This window comes from Dipodomys ordii, unplaced genomic scaffold (genome assembly GCF_000151885.1).
Source record: "Dipodomys ordii isolate 6190 unplaced genomic scaffold, Dord_2.0 Scaffold47, whole genome shotgun sequence".
Lineage (NCBI taxonomy): Eukaryota > Metazoa > Chordata > Mammalia > Rodentia > Heteromyidae > Dipodomys > Dipodomys ordii.
The window spans coordinates 3,125,591-3,146,209 of NW_012267263.1; the positions used below are offsets into that span (position 1 = coordinate 3,125,591).

Sequence of the window (20,619 nt, forward strand, 5' to 3'; positions counted from 1 at the left end):
GGGGGAGGGAAGGAGAGAGAGAGAGAGAGAGAGAGAGAGAGAGAGAGAGAGAGAGAGCAGCAGTAATTCTAGCGCGTCTTCACTTTCGCGCACACTACAACTCCCAGGCGTAACCGGGCTCAGGGGGCGGACACCAGTCCCGCCTGAAAAAATAGGACTCACCAATAGAAACCTGGAGCGGATGGGGGCGGTGCCCTGAGGGGGCGGGGCTTCGAAGAGCGGCTGGAGTGTGACGCCTGGAGTCAGTCGGAGCACCGGGAGCGCGGGGTCGGCAGTGCTGTCCCGGGTCCAGGGTCTCCGGACGGGCGGCGCAGGACCTCGCCCGGCCATGGGTAAGCAGCACCGAGGCCGGGGCGGGGGGGATCGGTGGGGGGGGGAGGCGAAGCTCGCGGCGGCGGGTCTCTTTTGCCCTCAAGGAGGTGGGACCGTCCTTGGGGGGCTGAGGGGACGGGAGGTGGGCTCGCGGGGCCGGGGTCCGCGGAGGGGGCGCGGGTCGGGGCGCTGGCAGCCCGCCCGGCGCGGGGCGGGAGGCTTGGGTGTCTTCGCGCGCGCTCTCCGAGAAAAGGAAAGACAGAAAAGAAAAAGTTGGGGCGGTCAGGGGCTTCCCGGGCGTTTATCTCGAAACTCTCGTCGGCGTCTCCGGACTGAAATTTCACCGAGCCCCGGACGGTTCTGTCTTCCCACTTCCTGCCGCGGTTTCAGTCTCGAGCTGGGCTCAGCTAATTTGTTGTGACAGCTGTCAGCAGCAGTTCCTCTGCCTCCGGCCGCTCTGTCCCCTCCCCCGTGACATCCCCGGGGTTCTCAGAACCCGCCGACGCGGCCCGCGGGCGTCCGGGCCCCGCAGGGGCCGCGGGGCGCTTTCCACGCCGGCCGCCGTTTCCTGAAAGTGACTTCGCGGGTATTTGAAGAACTTGCTCAATGCGCTTTGAAGAATGCACGGTTCCTCTTTCGGCGCTGCTGGTTGGTCGGGTTTCTAGTGCTTTTCTTCTTTCTCCTCGCCTTTCTGATCTCCTCTATCACGCCCCCCCACCCCCCCCGCATCCCAGCTAGAGGCAGGCCATTTTCCCTTGCGCTCCTCTTTTTTTTCCCTGACTTCCCCCTTCTTTTCTACCGTGTCTTCGAAAGGGACAGGGTTGAGGCTGTGGCATTGATGGTGATGCGGGGAGCAGGCAGAGGGCAGAAGCGCAGGCTGCTGGCATGCTAGGAACACGACCCACCTTGCAGTCGGCCTTGCCTGGGGGCGCAACCCAGGCCACACATCCCCAATATTCCGCACTAAGAGTTATCCTGGTGGGGGGGTCTCACCGCCCTCCACTCCTACCCATGCTGGCGACCTGGATTCAGGAACCCAAGGGCTCAGGGAGGTCCCAGTGTCCTTATAATGGCCTATTCACCTTACCTTTGTACAAAGGCAAGCTTTTGGGCCTTGGGCCTGCGTGGAAAGATCCACAGGACAAAGGATCTCACAAAGGAAACAGGTGCTTCTTGCCCCTGCCCGATCCCACTGTGGGGAACTGATGAATATGTGAGGGTCTCTGTACTAATTGTGCCAGGGGAGGGAAAAGTGGGAGAGATGGTCCGTTCCCTACAGAGCTGAGTTGTAGAGTCCAGTCTGACTACCTAGGAACTAGAACTTGGCATAACAGAGGAAGAAAGGGCTTTAGAATCAAGCCCCTCTAGTTCTGATTTACAGTCAGAGAATCTGAGGCAGGGAAACCAAGTCTAGCAGTGAGGGACAAGCCATCAAGACTCCTTGCCCCTCTTTCCCTATGGTCTTCTGTTTCCTGGGTGGAAAACTGCCCTGGAGTGGCCCACAGCCCCTCTTAGGCTGGTGCAAGGGACTTGGAGGGCCACAGTGTGGTGGGGTTGTACAAGGGAAGTGGAAAAGCTGAGGGGTTAGGGGGTGCCCCTTGCAGGGGTTCTGGCTGTGTGGTTGGGACACTTAGCACCTCTGAGTCCTGTTTCCCCTTGGTGGTAGGGGGTTTATCCATGGATGGAATTGTTACTATTACCATCAAACATCACCCACACTGGGTGGGGAGAGATGGTAGGGGTTCAACCTATCCTAGAATAGGATCTTTTAGGACATCCCAGAGCTGAGTGGCTGTGGGGCCTGGGAATGAGTACTCTCACATTTGGTGCTACCATGCCCTGTGCTTTTGTGCACCTCTCTGGGCTATTGCCTTGGCCCAAGCTGCTTATAGATCCTGCACGTCCCTCTCCCCCACCCCGAGCCGAGGTGTGGAGGCTGGGCTGTGGCTGGTGTTATATGCTAGGTCCGCAGGGTATGTCCAGCTTGTCTGTCCTCAATACTGGCTTTTGGCAGCTCCCTTTCCTAACCCACCCACTGGAGCAAGCCCCAGCAGCAGACTGCCAGGCAGACTGCTCCTGGGCCACAGAGTGGACTGGCTGCTTCAAAGGCTGTCTTTGTTTCCATTCCAGCTGGAGCTAAGAGAAACTTAAGCCAACAACCTCAGGCAAGGGGGTGGGACCATGTCTGCTGGTTGTTATTGAGGCAGTCGTTGCAATTATTGTTGTAATCGATGCAATCTTCCTAGTCAGTGACTTTTCATGAAAAGAAGTGTCACTTCCTTCCCATCATACCGAGAGGGAGTGGGACAGGCAAGAAAAAGAGAGGGAGGGTAAGGGGTACCCACACTCAGCCTGCAGGTCAGCTCAAAGCTATGTGGTCTTGGGCTGGGCTCTGGTCCTCTCTGGACATCAAGAGTATTTGAGATCAAATAGGCTCATCCCAAATACCCAAGCTGATGTTTAGAGAGTTCTTTGGTGTAGTAAGCTACCATGGGGGGGGGGGGCTGGACAGGACCTGCTGGTTCAGATCTCACTGAGGAGGTGTGCACACACAGGCTCCATTGTAGTTTGTGGGGGAGCATCATTTCATGCTTTCTTCTGCTTAGCATACTGGCCATTAGGCCAGCACACACATCTTCCAGTGGCAGACTTGGTAAATGATGTGCCTGTGTGGTTCCCAGCCCTCTCCTCCTCCTGCCCAGTCTCATCTGATTTCAGCTCTTGTCTGAAAGGGCTGTCCTCTAGACAGACACACAGGGGGTGTGATTTCCCCATGGCCTCCATGCTGTTCCTATCCAACTTCTGCCATGGATAAGCCCAGGGGAGACATCTTGAGTTATGTTCAGTGACTACCACTGGGAGCCCCCACTGTCTTCACTTTCTTCCCTTTGCATAGATCCCCTGTCGCTTGTCCCAGGTAGGCTGAGCCCCGGCCAGAAGCAGCCCTTGGTATCAGGTGGTAATTCCTTAAGGGATTTTCAGTAACTATCCATCATTCTTCTCCTATGAAGGAAGATTAGTGAGAGACCCCAGGGCCCTGGGGGCCTATGAGGCCAGGGATGTGGATTTACAGTGGTAGAGGTTTGCTCCTTCCCACGTTGGGTCTGGCCAATTGAGCTTTCATACAAACCTGCTCATGTTAGCAGAGTGACAGACGGATACAGATCCACACAGGAAAAGTGGGAAACTTTGTACCCTCAGCCTACATTCAGAAAGCTCTAAAAGTTGGGATTTGGTGTCTTGGAACAGTCCAATTTCTCTGATTCAGAATCATAGCTCTGCCACTGGACAGCTGTGTAGCCTGAGGCAAACTGTTGAACCTGTCTGAGCCTCAGGTATGAGGTCTGTTAATCATCCCTGGGCTGGGGTGATTCAGGAAAGCACTTATAAGATGTCCTGTCCAAGGCTGGCCAGAACACTTCTTTGAGTGATGGACCTGTGGTTTATAAAGGGAAGGAATCACTTAAGAACTTATTTTCAGGAGCATGCTCTACTTAGAGTGAGTGACTGAATGGAAGCCCTTTGCTGTAGTTTAGGATGTGAAGGTTGAGCTGCCTCATTCACAAGCCATGGAGCTGAGCAGACATCAAAGTCATAACCCATGAGGGGCTTGGGCAATTCTCCCTGCCCCACCCACATGATGCCTAGGTTGGGCTGGGTACAGGCTCATCTTCTGGCCCAGTACCCCATCTCCCTTGGTCTTCCTGACTGCAGTGGATGAGAAGTGGAAGGGGCTTGTGGAGTACAGTCCTACGTTGAGTATCACAGCTTTTCTAGTACTATTGTCTAGCTGCACAAAATTCTAGGATCAAATTAGGAATAAATTAGGTGGGAAGGACACAGGGCCCAGGAAGGAACTTCTGCCAACCTCAGAGGGCTCCCTGAACTAGTAGAGACATGTGGTCTTAAAAAGAAGGGTGCATGGGGGCTGGGAAGGTGGCTCAGTGGTAGAGCACTTGCCTTGCATGCCAGAGGCCCTGGGTTCGATTCCTCAGCACCACATAAGCAAAAAGAAAAAAGCCGGAAGTGGGGCTGTGGCTCAAGTGGTAGAGCACTAGCCTTGAACTGAAGAGCTGAGGGACAGTGCCCAGGCCCAGAGTTCAGGCCCCATGACCGGACCTCCCCAAAAAAGAAGGGTGCATTGTCAAAACTATCATTTTTCCTCAAAGTAGCTTCTAACTGCAAGTGCTATTCCATCAAAACCCCACTGGTATATTTATTTATTAATTTACTCATTTATTCATTTTGTAGAAAATATGGCCACATTATCCTAAAGTTCAGATGAATTTTTTGGTGTTTTTTAAACTGTATTTGTTTGTTTTTTGTTTTAGTACTGAATATTAAGCCTAGGATGTTGCATTTGCTAGGCAAGCACTTTGCTACTGAGCTACATCCCAGCTCCAGGTGGAATATTTTAAAAAGAGAGCAATAATGAGAGACTTGCCCTCTGAATAACAAATTGTTTCATAAAGCTACCAGCATTCCACAGTGAATGGAACAGAACAGAAAGTCTAGAAATAGTTCCAAAGGGGCTCCTTATTTGCAGTGGGATTGTGGGGAAAGTAACATTTCAGGAATGTTACTGGGAGAGAGGGGTCACTCAGAGAGTACTGACACCCTAACTAGTGTATATGCATGTGTGAGGGGGCATATGGGTAAATCTCCATGTCTCACATCCCACCGCCACCAGATGTAGATTCTAGGTGTGTTACAAGTAAACATTGGAACACCAGTCCCCATTATCATTACTGTTTTGTGGACTGAAAAAGTCAGGCCTGAAAGACATTCTTGTGGTGAGAAGAGGCTTCTTTTATGTTTTAATCTTGATCCAACCCTGGGACACTGAGGTCTTGTCTTGGAAGGAACCTTCCATACAGGCTCGGAGCAAGACACTGAGTAACATGACTCATGGCACCCAGGGACAGGCGGATTTCTCCAGCCTCTGCAGGTAGGGAGAGGCTGGACTGTGGGATCACCAGCTTCATAATTCCCTTCCCTCCCTTCCAGAACCAGAAGTGGGGCCTAGCTCACCATTACGTGCTTGGGCCCCTCATGAGCTATGAGCTGGGCAAGCCAGAGAATGCCTCCCTTCCATGTCTTTAACAGTGGATATCAAACTTAATTTTCATCAGAACCCTTTTTACAAATGAAGATTTACATGGCAATGAGATTTATGAATGAGTTGGGTAAAGGTGGGGTTAGGGCAGGTCAGCACTAGACAGAAGACACCTGGAAGACGTGTCTCTCTGCCTCCTCTTCTGCAGAAGTGGGCACCCAGAAGGCACTGTCAGGACAGAAAGAGCGCTAGCCCCGACTGGAAGAGAATGGAGACCAAGTTCATTTGGGGACTCAGAACAGAGAGAGTGTGTTTCCCTGGGTGGCAGGAGGCAGGAGCTCTGATCCCTTTCCCATCTAGGGTTAAAACAGCTTGGATTGGTGACCTCCTTTCCAGGTAACTTGAGTGCCCAACTCCAGGATATTTTTCCTGAGCACAGCCTAGGCAGAGTTCACAAACTCAGAACTCAAATCTGATAACCCACTGGGATCCCTGTGGGGTAGACTCTCACGATACCCCTTATAGGACCTGAAAGGTCAGTCTTTAAAACACATTCCCAGGGAAGTGGTGCTGTAGCTCAAGTGATAGAATGCTTGCCTTGAGATGAAGAGCTCAGGGACAGTGCCCAGGCCCAGGGTTCAAGCCCAACAACTGACAAAATAAATAAGTTAATAAATAAATAAAAATACATTCCTAGATGAGGGGTAGTCCAACCACCTATTGATCTGAAGCCCGATGGACACCAACATGCCATTCTGTTTGTATCTAATTTGCAAGAAACCCATCATGCTCAGGAACACTCAGGTGGAAATCCTTCCTTGACCATGGCTAGGATGTGAGGCAGCAAGAAGTAAGGGAGAGAAGACAGGACATATGGAGGGGACAGGCAAGCAAGGTAGCAAAGAGCTCAATGCCTCTCTTCTATATTGGAGGAAAGGACTGAGAACTTGGTTGGAAAGGCATCAGGCTTAAAGCCAGTTGTTAAGCCAGCATTTCTGGAGACTGGTGTGAACTGAATGACTGAAACCAGCAAAGAGGGTGACTGAGTCTCTGTCTTTGATGGGCCTCAGGACGGATGTCTCTCTTGGTGTAAATGGACTCCTTATCAGGGTTTTGCTAATGGACCTGTAGTCAGACAGACTTCATTTTGAGTCCTGGTTCTTCAGGGAGACAAGCCACTTGACCTCTCTTGATTGTTTCCCCCTCTTTCAACGGGAACCCTCCTGGGACTAAGTGACAGAATGTGCATGAGAGAGCCAAGGACATTGAGCCAAGGACCTAGACAAAGTGAGTAAGCAGTAGCAGATGGAGCTATCACAGAAAACAAAGATCCTGAAGATCTTTATGCCTCCAGCCCTCTGGATGGTGTTAGTGTGTGTTTATGTTCCTAAAGACATTTTATTTTATTAAAAAAAAATTTTTTTGCCAGTCCTGGGACTTGAGCTCAGGGCCTGGGCACTGTCCTTGAGCTTCTTTTGCTAAAAGCTAGCACTCTACCATTTGAGCCACAGTACCACTTTTGGCTTTTTCTGTTGATGTGATATTGAGGAATCGAAACCAGAGCTTCCTGCATGCTAGGAAAGCACTCTACCACTAAGCCACATTCCCAGCCTTATTTTATTTTTCTAGTACCCGGGTTTGAAATCAGGTCCTTGTGCTCTTGCTTAATTCCTTTGCTCATGGCTGGGTTCTATCACTTGAGTCATACCTTCAGCCGAGCTTTTTGCTGATTATAATTTTGTTGGTGGTGGTCGTGGGGCTTGAACTCTGGGTCTGGGTGCTGTCCCTCAGCTCTTCAGCTCAAGGCAAGTGCTCTACCACTTGAGCCACAGCACTACTTCCAGTTTTCTGGTGGTTTATTGGAGTTAAGAGTCTCGTGGGGGCCAGGAAGGTGGCTCAGTGGTAGAGTGCTTGCCTTGCATGCATGAGGCCCTGGGTTCAATTCCTTAGCACCACATAAGCAGAAAAAGCTGGAAGTGGCGCTGTGGCTCAAGTGGTAGAGCGCTAGCCTTGAGCTGAAGAGCTTAGGGCAGCCCCCAGGCCCAGAGTTCAGGCCCCACAACCAACAAAAAAAGAGTCTCACAGACTTTCTTGCCTGGGCTGGCTTTGAACCACGATCCTCAGATCTCAGCCTCTCGAGTAGCTAGGATTACAGGCATAAGCCACTGGCACCAGGCTTATTTTTGAGATGGAGTCTCACAAACTTTTCTGCCCAGGATTGACTAAAACACCCTGACCTAAAAACATTCATTTATCTGGGATGGAGGAGGAAATCCTACAGTTTCTATCAATAGGGATTTCTTGTGGATCAGGAGTAAGGACTTGTCCATAACAGATAAACAAGAAGCAAAAGAAGAAAAAAGGAAGAGGAAAAACCAAAAGAAAAAGTTGTCTAGGCTAGACATGGTGGTCCATGCCTGTAATCCCAGCACTCAGAGGCAGGATTGAGAGTTTGAGGCCAGAGGGGGCTGTATAGTGGAGCTCAGTGGTAGAATAGTAGAGTGGGAATTGAATAGAATATGCGCAAGTCCCTGGGTTTGACCCCTAGTACAGAAAAATAGATGTTGTACGTGCCTATCATCCCAGCACTTGGGAGGTCAAGGCAGGAAGATTGAGGGTTTGAGGCCAGTTACATACTTAGTGAAATCGTCTCAAAAAAAGAGAAAAAAATGATGTGAGTTCCTGATGCCAGATTTGCTCTGCCAGCCTGCTTCATGGCTTGAGGCAGTTTCCAATGGTTGTGATGTTTGGAATGGCAAAGAAGTTGCATTTTTGCAACCCATTGGTTTCCCTAAGGAGAGCGGAATGCATGGCCCCTTTTGCATGGTTGAACCTTGCAAGTAGGCTTATCATGGTGCCTACTGGATGGTGGGGGTGGATATTGAGGAACTAGACAAATGACAGGCAGTCCATCAGGATGGCTGTGAGTAGCCAAGGCTAAGATGAGGAGTAGGCTGGCCAAAGCCACCTGGAGGAAGGGACTTGTTAGGAGGGAACTGAAGAGTCACAGAGAGGACAGCAGGAGGCCCAAGTAGGAGCAGAAGCACTCTGTGCCTACTCAAGGAAATGTCTAGTATCTCACAATTTATTACTTGTTTTCATCTGGATTATTCTTGGAGGGACAATTGTGTGGTGCTATGGAAGTCCACAGACATGAGGGCATTGGCAGTCTCCCCAATACTGTTGAGCTGCTGTGAAACTTTCCGCCTGAACACGGGCTGATCATTATGCTCCACCTGGCCTCCTCAGATTGACCCTGATGAAACTTAGGGTTTCCCTCAGATGTGGGCAATGACAGGGGAGAAGATCCACCAGGCCAGGACAAGCTGCTGCTGGATGGTGGTGGTGGTGTGTGTGTCTGTGTGTTGTTTAAAAGAAGAGTCCAACTGCATTCAGGAATGACTAGCAGGGGACGCTGGATGGAAGAGCTAAAGACTTTCCCCTCCTCTAGCCCATTGCAGCTGGGGGTGAGGGACTACTCCTCAGCTACATGCATCCCATGTGTCCTTTCCTCTCTCCTGACAGCACCCTCTGCCAAAGGGAAAAGGAAACAATCAGAGGAGAGTGACTCCTTGGAACTCCCTGTGTCCCCTAAACCCGATGGTGAGCAGAGCAGGAGCCAGAGCCCCGTCCAGCAGGAGGTGAGTTAGGAGACTCCTGGGGCTTCTTCTCCTACATTTTCAGCCTGGCCTGCAAGTGGAATCTGGAGACACCTTGAGCTCTGAGGAGGGAGATGTGCTCCTACCACAAATTCTGCAGACAGCTAGGGCCCATTCAAAAGGTACAGGAGCTGGATGCTGGACAGGCAGGGGACTCACATGTCACCTGTGGCAATAAGTTTTGGACTTGGAACTTGCTTTTCAAATACTTCAGTACCGAAAGAAATAAAAAAGAAAAGATAGGAAAGAAAGGAAGAAAAAGAAAAAAAGGAAGGAAGGAAGGAAGGAAGGTGAAGGGAAAACAGAATATGCACTATTCACTCTAAGATGTAGAACTATATTTCCATCTATCCATCCAAGCTGATAGCATGGAAGCATCCCCTCTGGGGGATGCAGGCCTCATGGAGTAGGCCCACAGCACCAGAAGAACCCAATACCCTTGTTCCTTTAACTTGTACCCCAGGGCGACAGGACACTAAAGCCTGTGTTCCAGGAGCTCAGGCTGCTGGAGAAGCCAAGATGGAGATGTAAAATCAAAAACAAGATAAAGAAACAGCTTAGAGAAGGCAAGGCTGCCCTTGTGGCTGCTTTCAGCCCTCCTTGGCTGTTAGACTCCCGTGGAGCTCTGGACTCCAGCCCTGTCTTGAGTCCTGGTCACTAAGCTGATGCCTGTGTTTGTGTGACCAAAGAAAGATGACCGCAGTCCAGGACAGGAGGCTAGGTGCTCTCAGGGAGCCTGGGGTTGGGGCCAGGCACCTCTCCTCACAGCCAATGGTGCCCACATGTCCAGCTACCTACCAACTGGGGTCCATCCCCACGCCTCCTGTTCTCTCCCCAGGACTCCCCCGAGGCAGGCGGGGAGCGGGAGGAGGAGCAGGCCTTCCTGGTCAGCCTCTACAAGTTCATGAAGGAGCGACACACGCCCATCGAGAGGGTGCCCCATCTCGGCTTCAAGCAGAGTGCGTCCCTGGGGTGCAGGCAGGGAGGGGGGCCCGGCAGGGATCCTCACCTAGCCAGGGCAATGGGGAACTCTGGATGCTGACAGCTTACAGGGGCTGCAAACAGAAAGGTGCCTCCCCGTAGGCTTAGGGCTGGCAATGGGTGGAGCCACTGGAACAGCCTCTTGGCCACTGGGCCAGTGAGGTACTCACTGGACCAGTCTGCCCTCTGTGTTATTGGCCTGTCTGGGTGTGTAAGGGGCTGCAGGCTGCCCCCACCTTCTGCAGAGGCTGAAAGCTGGCCTGGTCCTTCTTTCCTCTAGTTAACCTGTGGAAGATCTACAAGGCAGTGGAGAAGCTGGGGGCCTACGAGCTGGTAAGGAAGGCTCATTTTGGCTCTCACTACGCCACATCTCCAGCTGTACCCCAGGGAGAGCTGGGGAAGGGGAACGTTAGCTGTCCACGAGAAAGGAAGAGCCAGAGTCCCCAGTCCCAGCCCTTGCATGCCGCAGGGAGCAGGGACCTACCCTGCCTGCTGATGCCTCGCTGCTCCAAGCAGATTTTTTTTTTCTTCCTCATCTGTGGTGCCTTCCTTTCCTCAAAACTTGCTTGGGCTAGTAGTCAAGCGGTCCTTGGGAGAAAAGATTGGTGGGTGCTGTGTGGTCCCCTTTAGCATCCCACTTAGCCACCCCCATCCCTGCAGGGGGGAATCTGGGGTTTCAAGAACCCTGCCACTAGGGGGCACTGCCTCACATGATGACCTTTGCAGGTGACGGGTCGCCGCCTCTGGAAGAACGTGTATGACGAGCTGGGAGGCAGCCCTGGCAGCACAAGTGCGGCCACGTGCACACGTCGCCACTACGAGAGGTATGCAGGATGTACCACAATCTCCCTGGGTAGCGGGCTCAATGCATTGAGTCCTCAGCTGGGCCAGGAATTGTGTAGCCACGGGAGGAGGAGCGGTGGTCGGCTGTGTGTACTGTCAGGGTGGGGCCTGGGGACACCGTAGGGGACATTCCTGATGGTAGTAGTGATGGGGAACCAGAAGGGCATGGATAGAGCCAGAGGCCAGCCGTGTGGGACGACCACCAGCTTCCTGTGTTCATACTGACTTCTCCACAGGCTGGTCCTCCCATATGTGCGGCACCTGAAAGGCGAGGATGACAAGCCGCTGCCCCCCTCCAAGCCCAGGAAACAATACAAGATGGCCAAGGAGCACCGCGGGGATGATGGAGCCACGGAGAGACTGAAGAAGGCCAAGGAGGAGAGGCAGGTGGGCCTGGTGAGTGTTGACCCGCTGCCCCTCTTGACTCTCCTTGCAACTCTCCTACCTGCCTGGCTGTCTCTGCCAAGCCCCCTGCTTGAAACATTCAGTGCCCACTGCTAGGGCCTGTCCTTGCCCTAGGTCCTTTAAAGCCCAGCTCACATTCAGTCATCAAGCGCTATGTCTGGATTCTAGGCTGTATCCACCCATAGGACAGGGCACTTTGTGAAACTTTTGCTGTAAAGACTAACAAGGGTCCTGGGCACCCCGAAAACTCTGCTGCATCCAGGTTCCCAGGGTAGGATGCAAGACCCATCCCTAAGGCAAGGATTTTTCTCATTCTAGATGATTCCAGAAAAGACCAAGACAGATGCTACTGACCTGGCACAGCTTCCTAGCCAGGGGTCCTCTAAAGACAGCATGAAGCAGCCAGATCCAGCCTCGGGGCCCTCCCTGCCTTTCGTAGGTCCCAGCAGCTGTCCTGAAGCCTACAAGCGGTTCCTGTCCGACTTCTACTACAAAGGGACACATGGCATCATGTCACCTCTGGCCAAAAAGAAGCTCCTGGCCCAGGTCAGCAAAGTCGAGGCCTTGCAGTGCCACGAGGAGGGCTGTCGCCATGGGGCAGATGGCTCTGAAAGGGAGCCCCCAGAGAGTCCTCAGACCCTCAGAGGGCTAGCTGAGCACTCAGAGCACCAGCTGACCCCGCAGGAGAGACTGCAGGCCCCTGGGAGCAGTGTCAAGGCTGAGGTTCAGGCAGGGCCCTGCCCCACCGCCCCCATCTTCACAGGCTGTTTCCACGCCTACCCTACCGAAGTTCTGAAGCCTGTCAGCCAGCACCCCTGGGACTTCTCCAACCTGAAAGACAGAGTACTCCTGGGGCCTTCTAGCAAAGAGGAGGGGCTACCAACCCAAGAGCCCCAGCTGGGGTGGGGTGGGGATGCCAGCCGCCCCTCTGCATTCCAGAAAAGCAGTTCCAGGAAGAGCAGCTTCTACCCTAAGCCCAAAGCCTGCTGGGTGTCGCCCATGGCCAAGGGCACCGCTGAAAGCCTCTTGCCCCTGGCTACCCACCACAACATCTCAGGCCTTGGCCACAAGCGCAGCCTGGAAGAAGATGGTTTTGCCCATGGCGGTAAAAAACTGAGGGCAGTGACTCCATTTCTGAAGGAGATGGAAACCAAGGAGTGTGGGGTTAAGCCTACAGCACCTGGCCTGGCTGTCTCCTGCCTGCTGGGCCCGGGCCTGGGGCCTGCTACCCCAGAGGCATACAGGGGTACCATGCTGCATTGCCCGCTCAACTTTGCTGGCACCCCAGAGCATTTGAAAGGCCAGGCCACACTCCCCTTCAGCCCCCTGGTCATCCCAGCCTTCCCAGCCCACTTCCTGGCCACAAGCCACTCACCTGTGGCCACTGGCTTGATGCACTTCCCCCCTACATACTTCGACAGTGCCCTCCGCCACAGACTTGGTCCTGCTCCATCTGCCTGTCACATACCACCTGTCACTACCTACACAGCACCCCCCTTCTTCCACCTCAACACCAAGCTATAGGCTCTAACCTATGGCATGTACTTTGCTGTGGAGGGTCTGATTTGGCCCAAAATGGGCAGCCACTGCCCAGACCCTGGGCCGGAACCCATTGTCCAGGACACCTGGGCTGGGCAGGCTGGCACAAGGAGAGGCAATAGGAAAACTGGATTTGTTTCAAGAAAATAGCCCCAGAGGCTTGAGTTGTGATAAGACCTGAGAAGAGGATAATGCCACCCCCCCCCAAACAGAGGCCAGGATCTGGGTGAGGGTCTTGGGAGTCAGATGGCAGCTCAAAGAGCCCAAGTTGCCCACAGAAAGTCCAATAAAAAGTGTGATTGCACCCAGCCTTGCCATGCACAAGGACTCTCGTGAGTGCAGATGAGCTGGGAACAGGCTCGTGGGTGGGGTTATCAGTGTGAGCAAAGGGGACAAGCAAATGACAGCTAGGGGCCTCATTGCCACCACCCCTCTGAGGAGTGGACCCACAGCAAATCTCAGCCTGGGTGTGGTTCAGTAGGCCTTGCAGTGCAGCCTGTGTCTTCAGTCCACTCCCAGATTGCTAAGCCTCAGGCAGGTGTGTCCAGCATAGGCTTGAGTGACTCTAGTACTTGGCTAAGCAGCAAGACTCCAGATTCTCTACCACATGTGCCCTGCAGCTGCTAGCCAGCACTGGGAGGGGAGTTGCTTGTTTCGAGACAAGAGTCTTACTGTGTTACCCATGTTGGTCTTGAGCTCCTGGGTCCAAGAGATCTGCCTGCCTTAATCTTCCCAGAGCTGGGACTATTAGCATGTGCCACTACGCACAAAAAAGAGGGGACTTTTAAGGGTGTAAGCATGAAGGTGCTCTGGAGGTAGATACAGATTTGGGAGCCCTGCTGCTGAATGCTCTTCAGCAATCCCTTGCCCCCCGCCCCTTGTCTGCCCCACACAAAAGACTCACTGAATTCACTGAAAAAGGTCATGGACAGGGGGACAAAAAACCAGTCCTGTGCCCAAGCATCTTGGTGTCAGGGTTTCTGAAATGGCTCTAGGGGCATGTAAGACCCTGAAGCCTTGGGCCCTCCTTCCTGCAGTAGAGACAAGGGGACCCTTTCAGAGGTGTTCTCCAGGAAGTCTGTCCTCAGAACAGCTTTAAACCTGTACCTAGAAAGGCAGTGCCACTATGGCCCAAGTGATGGCATTGTGCCAGTGTAGGTCAGCAGACAGCTCTGACCATCATGGGAGCTCACCAGGCTTCCAAACTCGGACTGTGGGCAGGGAAGTCTTGTGTGATATCCTCCCCGCTTAGTTCACAATTGGCCAGGATGAGAAGGGGCACTGAGGATGACAGAATTCAAGCTAAGCCACACAATATGTACCAGTGGCAGCTGTCTATGATGGGAGCTCAGTCACAGGCGCCCTTCAAGCATGGTCTTTCTCATGCTCCCCAGAGGCCAGTATCTGCTTGACCAGCCTTGAGTTCCTGACTCATGCACCGGTCCACTGCTCCAACCTGTCCCAACCTATGGAGCCCAGTGATTGGCAAAGAAGGGGAGAGCTTGAGTTTTCCCAGGTTCCTGACAAATGTCCTGGTAACTGGGCTGCAGATCCTGGTCAGATAATGGACAGGTGAAGGCTATCTGTTATGCATGAGGTCCTGCCTGCTATGTGGCAGGGTCACTGGAGTCTCCATCTGCAAAGTGCCATTGGCCTCACTCGCACAAATGGGGGGGGGCAGGTGGTAGGGCAGCAAGGCTTGCAGATTGCTCAGTGCTGTGACAGTGGCACCCTCTGGAGGCAGGCCTAGGAAATACACTTCTTATGAGCATCGGACTCTAGCAAATAATAATAAATAATAATTTCAAGGAAAAATGGCTATTGGGTTTCTCTTGGATAACCAGAATTCCATCCTACATGGAACCATTTCCTAAGGTAAGTACTTGTGACTTGGACAGCCCCTTTCAAGCTCAAAACTGAAGGAACAGCCCCATACCACTAACCCTGGGTCCCACTCTTCATGCTGGAGTGCTGATGCTGTCCAGTCACTAGGTGGCTGCTTCTGTGCTATTGAGTCCTGAGATAGACCAGGGCAATTTCCTAAGCAAATGACTGCAAGAATGTGGAGAATGGCACTGATCAGCAGTCCAGAGGCCTTCAGAGCAGGAGCTCAGAGGAGTCACGGGTTCCCCATGCTCAGCTCAGGCCCCTGTCCTCCCCAGTCCTGAGGTTTGAGCAGCATCTGCGCTAGGTGTATCTGCACATCAGCACAATGACCAAGATAATTTGAATGCTCCCTGTCCTGGAATGTGATAGAGTTCAGTTCTGGAGATTGACAAAGGCAGATGATGATGTGCATATGCTCTGCCGCCTCCAGGGAAAGCTCTGCCTCCCCAACTTCTCAGGGGACCCCAACCACTACGGGAAAGCCAGCATCACCCGCCCCAGCAAGGGTCTCTGCAGCCACTTGGCCCTGTCTGTGGGGCTCCCATGGGGAGAAAGGGGCTGGGGTGCTAGAAGGAGAACAGAGAGAAAGGACTTATGCCTCCCTTGCCCAACTTAAGAGACTCCTGGCTTCATGCCAGGGCCCAGGTAGCCAAGAGACTGGGCTTTCCCAAGGTTTAGTATATCAGTGACAGTTCTTCAGTCTGTTAGTTGCAAGCAGTAGAAACAAAGACAGACCAACGTAGGCAGGAAAGAGCCTGAGTGACTCATGCATGTAGAGTGAGCGGAGCATCAGGCATGGCAGAGGTAGGAGTGTCTGTACTGGGTCCCTCTCAGATGCTGCCGTTGGTGAGCTGGAGTTGGCTCTTCCTGGTGTAGAGAGCACCATGGGCATCTCTTCTCTGTTGTTACCCCATCACACTGCGTTAGTAGCCTCAACTAGGCAGAGGTGAGAGTATCTGATACACACCTGAAAAAAAAATGTCAGAGATGTTGGTGCATGCCTGTAATGCTAGCTACTCAGGAGGCTGAGGTAGGAGGATCAAGGTCTGAGGCCAGTGCAAATGAAAGAGCAAGACCCAATCTGAAAAACTAGCTAAAACGCAAAAGAGATCAAGTACTAGTAGCTCTTTACAATCCTGCTTACTCAGGAGGCTGATACCTGGAGAACTGAAGTTCAAAACCAGCCTGGGCAGCAAAATCTACCAGACTCCATCTCCAATTAACCAGCAAAGTGCAGGACTGGGGGTGTGGCTCACTTGATAGAACATCAACTGTGAGCAAAAGAGCCTAGCAATAACACAAGTCCCTGAGTTCAAACCCTGGTATTAACACAGAAGGGGAGTCTTTAACTTCTATTTCCTACATGGGGGACAGGAAATGTTTTTGTTTCCTACTTCTCCCCACCTACTTTATCCTTTTTATTTGTTCATTTTTGTGTGTGCTGGCACTGGGGCTTGAACTCAGGACTTCACAATCTCACTTGGATTTTCTGCTCAAGACTGGAACTCTATCACTTGAGCCACACCTCTACTTCCAGCTTGGTGCTGGTTAATTGGAGATAAGAATCTCAGATACTTTTCTGACTAGGCTGGCTTCAAACCACACTCTTTAGGGCTCAGCCTCCTGAGTAGCTAGGATCACAGGCATGAGCCACTGGTTCTTGGCTTCCCTATCTTATTATACAAACATACATCTTTGCTGAAACTATTTTTTATAAAAAGTACAGAAGGGTTGGAGTCATGGCTGGCTCAAGCAATGAATCTCAGTTCCAGGATGAACTGTCAGGAGAGAAGCTGACCGTGAGTTCCCTGCCTGCTTGTGTTCCTGAGGGCAGGCAAGGCCTGTTGCATCAAAGCGTGTCTGCCAGGTGGACCAGATCACTGAGTGTCACCAGGTGCACCACCATCTCTGTCTCCTCATCTTTCATATGGAAGTGAGTCATTTAACCTCAGAGCTGTGGGTATTTAGTAAAAGTGTAAACTCAAGTTCGGATGAACATGAGTCATCTCCTTTCCCTGCCCAAGGTTCTGCTTGGCCACCCTTTGCCCTGCCCTTTACCTTACAGCTTTTGAAATTCCTGTCTGTGGTTTGACCACTCTCTTCCAGCCTGGCTTCTGAGTCACAGTCATTCTGACCTTGGGGTCTTGTCTGTGTTTGGGTCAAAAATGGCAAGTCAGTTTCCCACTGGGTACCAACTCAGGACTAGCTGATCATAGTTGTCTGAAGCTTTGGGTTGACTCAGTCTGATGCAATTGATTAGTAATGTCTGCTACAGCCCTGGGAAGGGGAGTATAAGCTCATGCCACATAGGTGCCATCTCTGTTTGTGTGGACAATGATTTAAGTGGTACCTGATGATGGACCGTTTAACACAGGTTCCTGATTTCACTGCCACATCTCAACCACAGCCCCGGTGGAGTGCTGCTGCTTTTCCTCCCACATATGCAAGGGTTGTGGGGAAGTGGCTTGACATCACTTGCTCTTGAGTTGCAGACTTTGATGATAGATAGTAATCAGGGAGGCAGCCTCTTGAGGAAGAAGCTGGGCACTGGGGACTCTTGCCTATCGTCCTAGCTACTCAAGGCTGAGATCTGAGGATTGTGATTCAAAGCCAGCCCAGGCAGCAAAGTCTGTGACTTCTTTTTGTTGTTGAAATGTGAACTCAGAGCCTCACTCTTGCTCTGCTTGCTTGCTTACTTGGTTGGTACTCTACCACATGAACCAAACCTTTGACCTGGATTTTTGCTGGTTATTTTGGATATGGAGTCTCAAAGACTTTTCTGCCTGGGTGGCTTGGAACTATAATTTTCTGAAACTTTGCCTCCTCAGTAGCTAGGATGACAAGCATGAGCCAGCAGCACCTGGCTAACATCCTTGCCACCAATATGAGCCTATGACTGATCCTGAGATAATCAACTGAGTTAATGACTAACTAGACTATGGACAGACCAGGATGACCTTGAATGTCACCGTGGAAATCCACAATCTTTTGTTTTTGTTTCTACTTCCTATAGAATATTGACTCTGACTTGTAGATGAGGATGAGAGGAAAAAACTGGGAGAGAGCAAGGGAAAGGGTAATATTGTCTAGAAAGAAATGTATTCTTGGCTGGGAAGGTGGCTCAGTGGTAGAGCACTTGCCTTGCATGCCTGAGGCCCTGGGTTCGATTCCCCAGCACCACACAAGCAAAAAGAAAAAAGCTGGAAGTGGCGCTATGGCTCAACTGGTAGAGCAAAAGCCTTGAGCTGAAGAGCTGAGGGACAGCGCCCAGGCCCAGAGTTCAGGCCCCATGACCGGACCCAAAAAAAAAAGTGTATTCTTTACCCCTTTGTATATAACCTTTATAATAACAATTAAAAATTAAATAAAAAAGAATATTGACTCTGTAAGAACTTTTAAGACATTAGCCCTCAGTGTGATCACATTGATTTGTTATTATTGTTGTTTGTTTGTTTGTTTTAGTCATGAAGCTTGAACCTGGGCCCTGTCCCTGAGCCCTGAGCTCTTCTGCTCAAGGCTTTGAGCCACAGTGCCACTTCCAGATTTCTGGTAGTTAATTGGAGATAAGAGTCTCACAGTCTTCCCTGCCTAGGCTGGCTCTGACCCACAATCCTCCGATCTCACCCTCCTGAGTAGCTATGTTTACAGGCGTGAGTCACTGGTACCTGGATTCTAATCCTCCTTATTGTCTTATCTCAGAAGGAGAGTGGAGCATTTCTGGTGTGTTTTATTAAAAAGAATATCAAACTTACAGGCAATGTACTTACTTAGAACTGGAAGCCCTTGAAAAAATAGATCGATGGTCAATGACCTTCACCACATCTCTGCCTCCTCCCTCCCTCCCCCCCTCTGTCTCTCTGTCTCTCTGTCTCTCTGTCTCTCTCTGTCTCCCTCTCTCTCTCTTTTTCTGAAATATAATTTCTCCTTTTTTTCCCCTCTGTTCTTATTCACGGAGTCCTATGGAGGAGACTTTTCCTAGAAGTAAATAAAAATAGTTAATCAATTAATTAATCTTTGCTAGTACTGGGGCTTGAACTCAGGGCCTTTCACTCTTACTTGGCAGTTTTTGCTCAAGGCTGGTGCTCTACCACTTGAGCCACATCTTCACTTCAGCTTTTGGCTGGTTAATTGAATATAAGTCTGCGTGAGCTGACCAAGTATTACGTTATTTTTCCAAGTTGAGCTGACAGCCTGGACACTGTCTCTGAGCTATTTTGCTCAGCTTGTGTTCTACCACTTTGAGCCACAGCTCCACTTCTGGTTTTCTGGTGATTAATTGGAGATAAGAGGCTCCTGGACTTTATTATCCTGGCTGGCTTTGAACTGTGATCCTCAGATCTCATCTCCTAAGTAGCTAGGATTACAGCTGTAAGCCACCAGGGCCTAGCTCCAAGTATTTTTTTTTTTTGGCAGTCATGGGTCTTGAACTTTGGGCCTGGGCGTTGTCCCTCAGCTCTTCAGCTCAAGGCTACCACTCTACCATTTGAGCCACAGCACCACTTCCTCAACTATTATTTTTAATATGATATCTAGTAGTATTCTTTGGCAGGGAGGGCTGGGGATTCACCTAGATCCTTATACATGCTCTATCAATCATATGCTCTATCACTGAGCTACACCTCAGTCTATAGTTGAATGCAAGCAATAGGAACCATCTGAGAAATATGAGGTAGAAATGAAAAACAATGTGTGAAAAGAGATGCTGTTTCACAGATGTGAAGGATGAGGGAACAGCCAAGCATTGGGAAGCACCAGGCAGATCTGCCCCTGGGGATCAAAGGACAGAGCTAGTATAAGCCAGTCTCTGTCGCTATCTCTGTCTCTGTTTTCCCCCCAAGTCCCAGCATGCACAGAGGAAAGACCACAAGAGGACACAGTAGGAAGGTACCATCTGCAAGCTGGGAAGAAAGACTTCACTAGAAACCTGCCCTGCCGGCTGGATTTCCAGACTGCGAAAACAAGTGCCCACTGTTTCAGCCCCTTGCCTGTGGTATGTTACGTCTGCTTGGGCTGAACAGAACAAGATCTAAGGGGAATCTGCTGAGAGGACTTCTGAAGTGATCCCCATCAAGGACTTCCCAAATTCACCCAGCCACATCTGGTTCCTCATTTACAAGGTCTCCTTCAGTTGTCTTATGCCTGTCCCACCATCATAGGTCAGGTATATGCGGAGGGTGGGTGTTGTCATTTATTTTTACTTCACAAGTCCTCAGATCCAGAGAGACTGTATTTGAAAAATTATACTGAAGGAGCCTTATCTATACCTGGTGATACCGGCTTTAAATGAGGAAGGACATCTAGATCTCAAACTGAAGATGTGAGCAGCTGAGACGTTGAGAGACTCTTTAAGTGGAGTAAGCATATTCTAAATGTGGGACTGTGGAAGGTAGAATAAAGAGGTCCACATTCGAATCCCAAAGCCCATGACTGTATTAAGTAACATGACACAAAGGAGTAAGATGGCAGATGACGTAGTGTGCTAACCAACTGATCTTGAGATGAAGACTAACCCTGATCATCTGGGTCAAAAGACAGAGGAAGAGGCCACAAGCCAAGGAAGGTAGGCAGTCTCTCAAAGCTTGGAAAAGATAAGAAAACTAATCTCACAGAGCCTCCAGAAAGAACACAGCCCTGCTGATTCCTGGATTTTAGCTCGGTGAGGCCCATCGTGGACTTCTGACTTCCAGAGCTGTAATATGTACCTGTGGATTTTTGGGGTTTTTTTTTTTGCCAGTACCAAGAATTGAACTCAGGGGCTGGCATTCACTCAGCTTGCCTACTTAAGGCTGGTACTCCATCACTTGAGCCATACTTCCAGCCCAGCTTTTTTGCTAATTAGTTCAAGACAGAGAAAGGGGCAGTCTTATGAACTTTTCTGCCTGGGCTGGCTTCAAATCTCAATCCTATAGGTTTCAGTCTCCTGAGCAGCTAGGATTA

General features: G+C 51.0%; 1 protein-coding gene across 2 annotated transcripts; it reads left to right on the top strand.

Moving 5' to 3' along the window:
• Positions 1–251: 251 nt before the first annotated feature.
• Positions 252–14,599, top strand: Arid5a (AT rich interactive domain 5A (MRF1-like)). 2 transcript variants are annotated; one of them, XM_013019837.1, is made up of 7 exons: positions 252–332; positions 8,894–9,009; positions 9,866–9,986; positions 10,289–10,341; positions 10,735–10,832; positions 11,088–11,247; positions 11,575–14,599. In XM_013019837.1, the coding sequence occupies exons 1-7, from the start codon at positions 329–331 to the stop codon at positions 12,778–12,780; spliced, it is 1,758 nt and encodes a 585-aa protein (XP_012875291.1). In that variant the 5' UTR covers positions 252–328; the 3' UTR covers positions 12,781–14,599. The 2 variants fall into 2 exon arrangements, with proteins under 2 accessions (XP_012875291.1, XP_012875292.1); XM_013019838.1 differs by lacking the exons at positions 252–332; positions 9,866–9,986 and having other exon boundaries at positions 8,977–9,009.
• Positions 14,600–20,619: the final 6,020 nt, after the last annotated feature.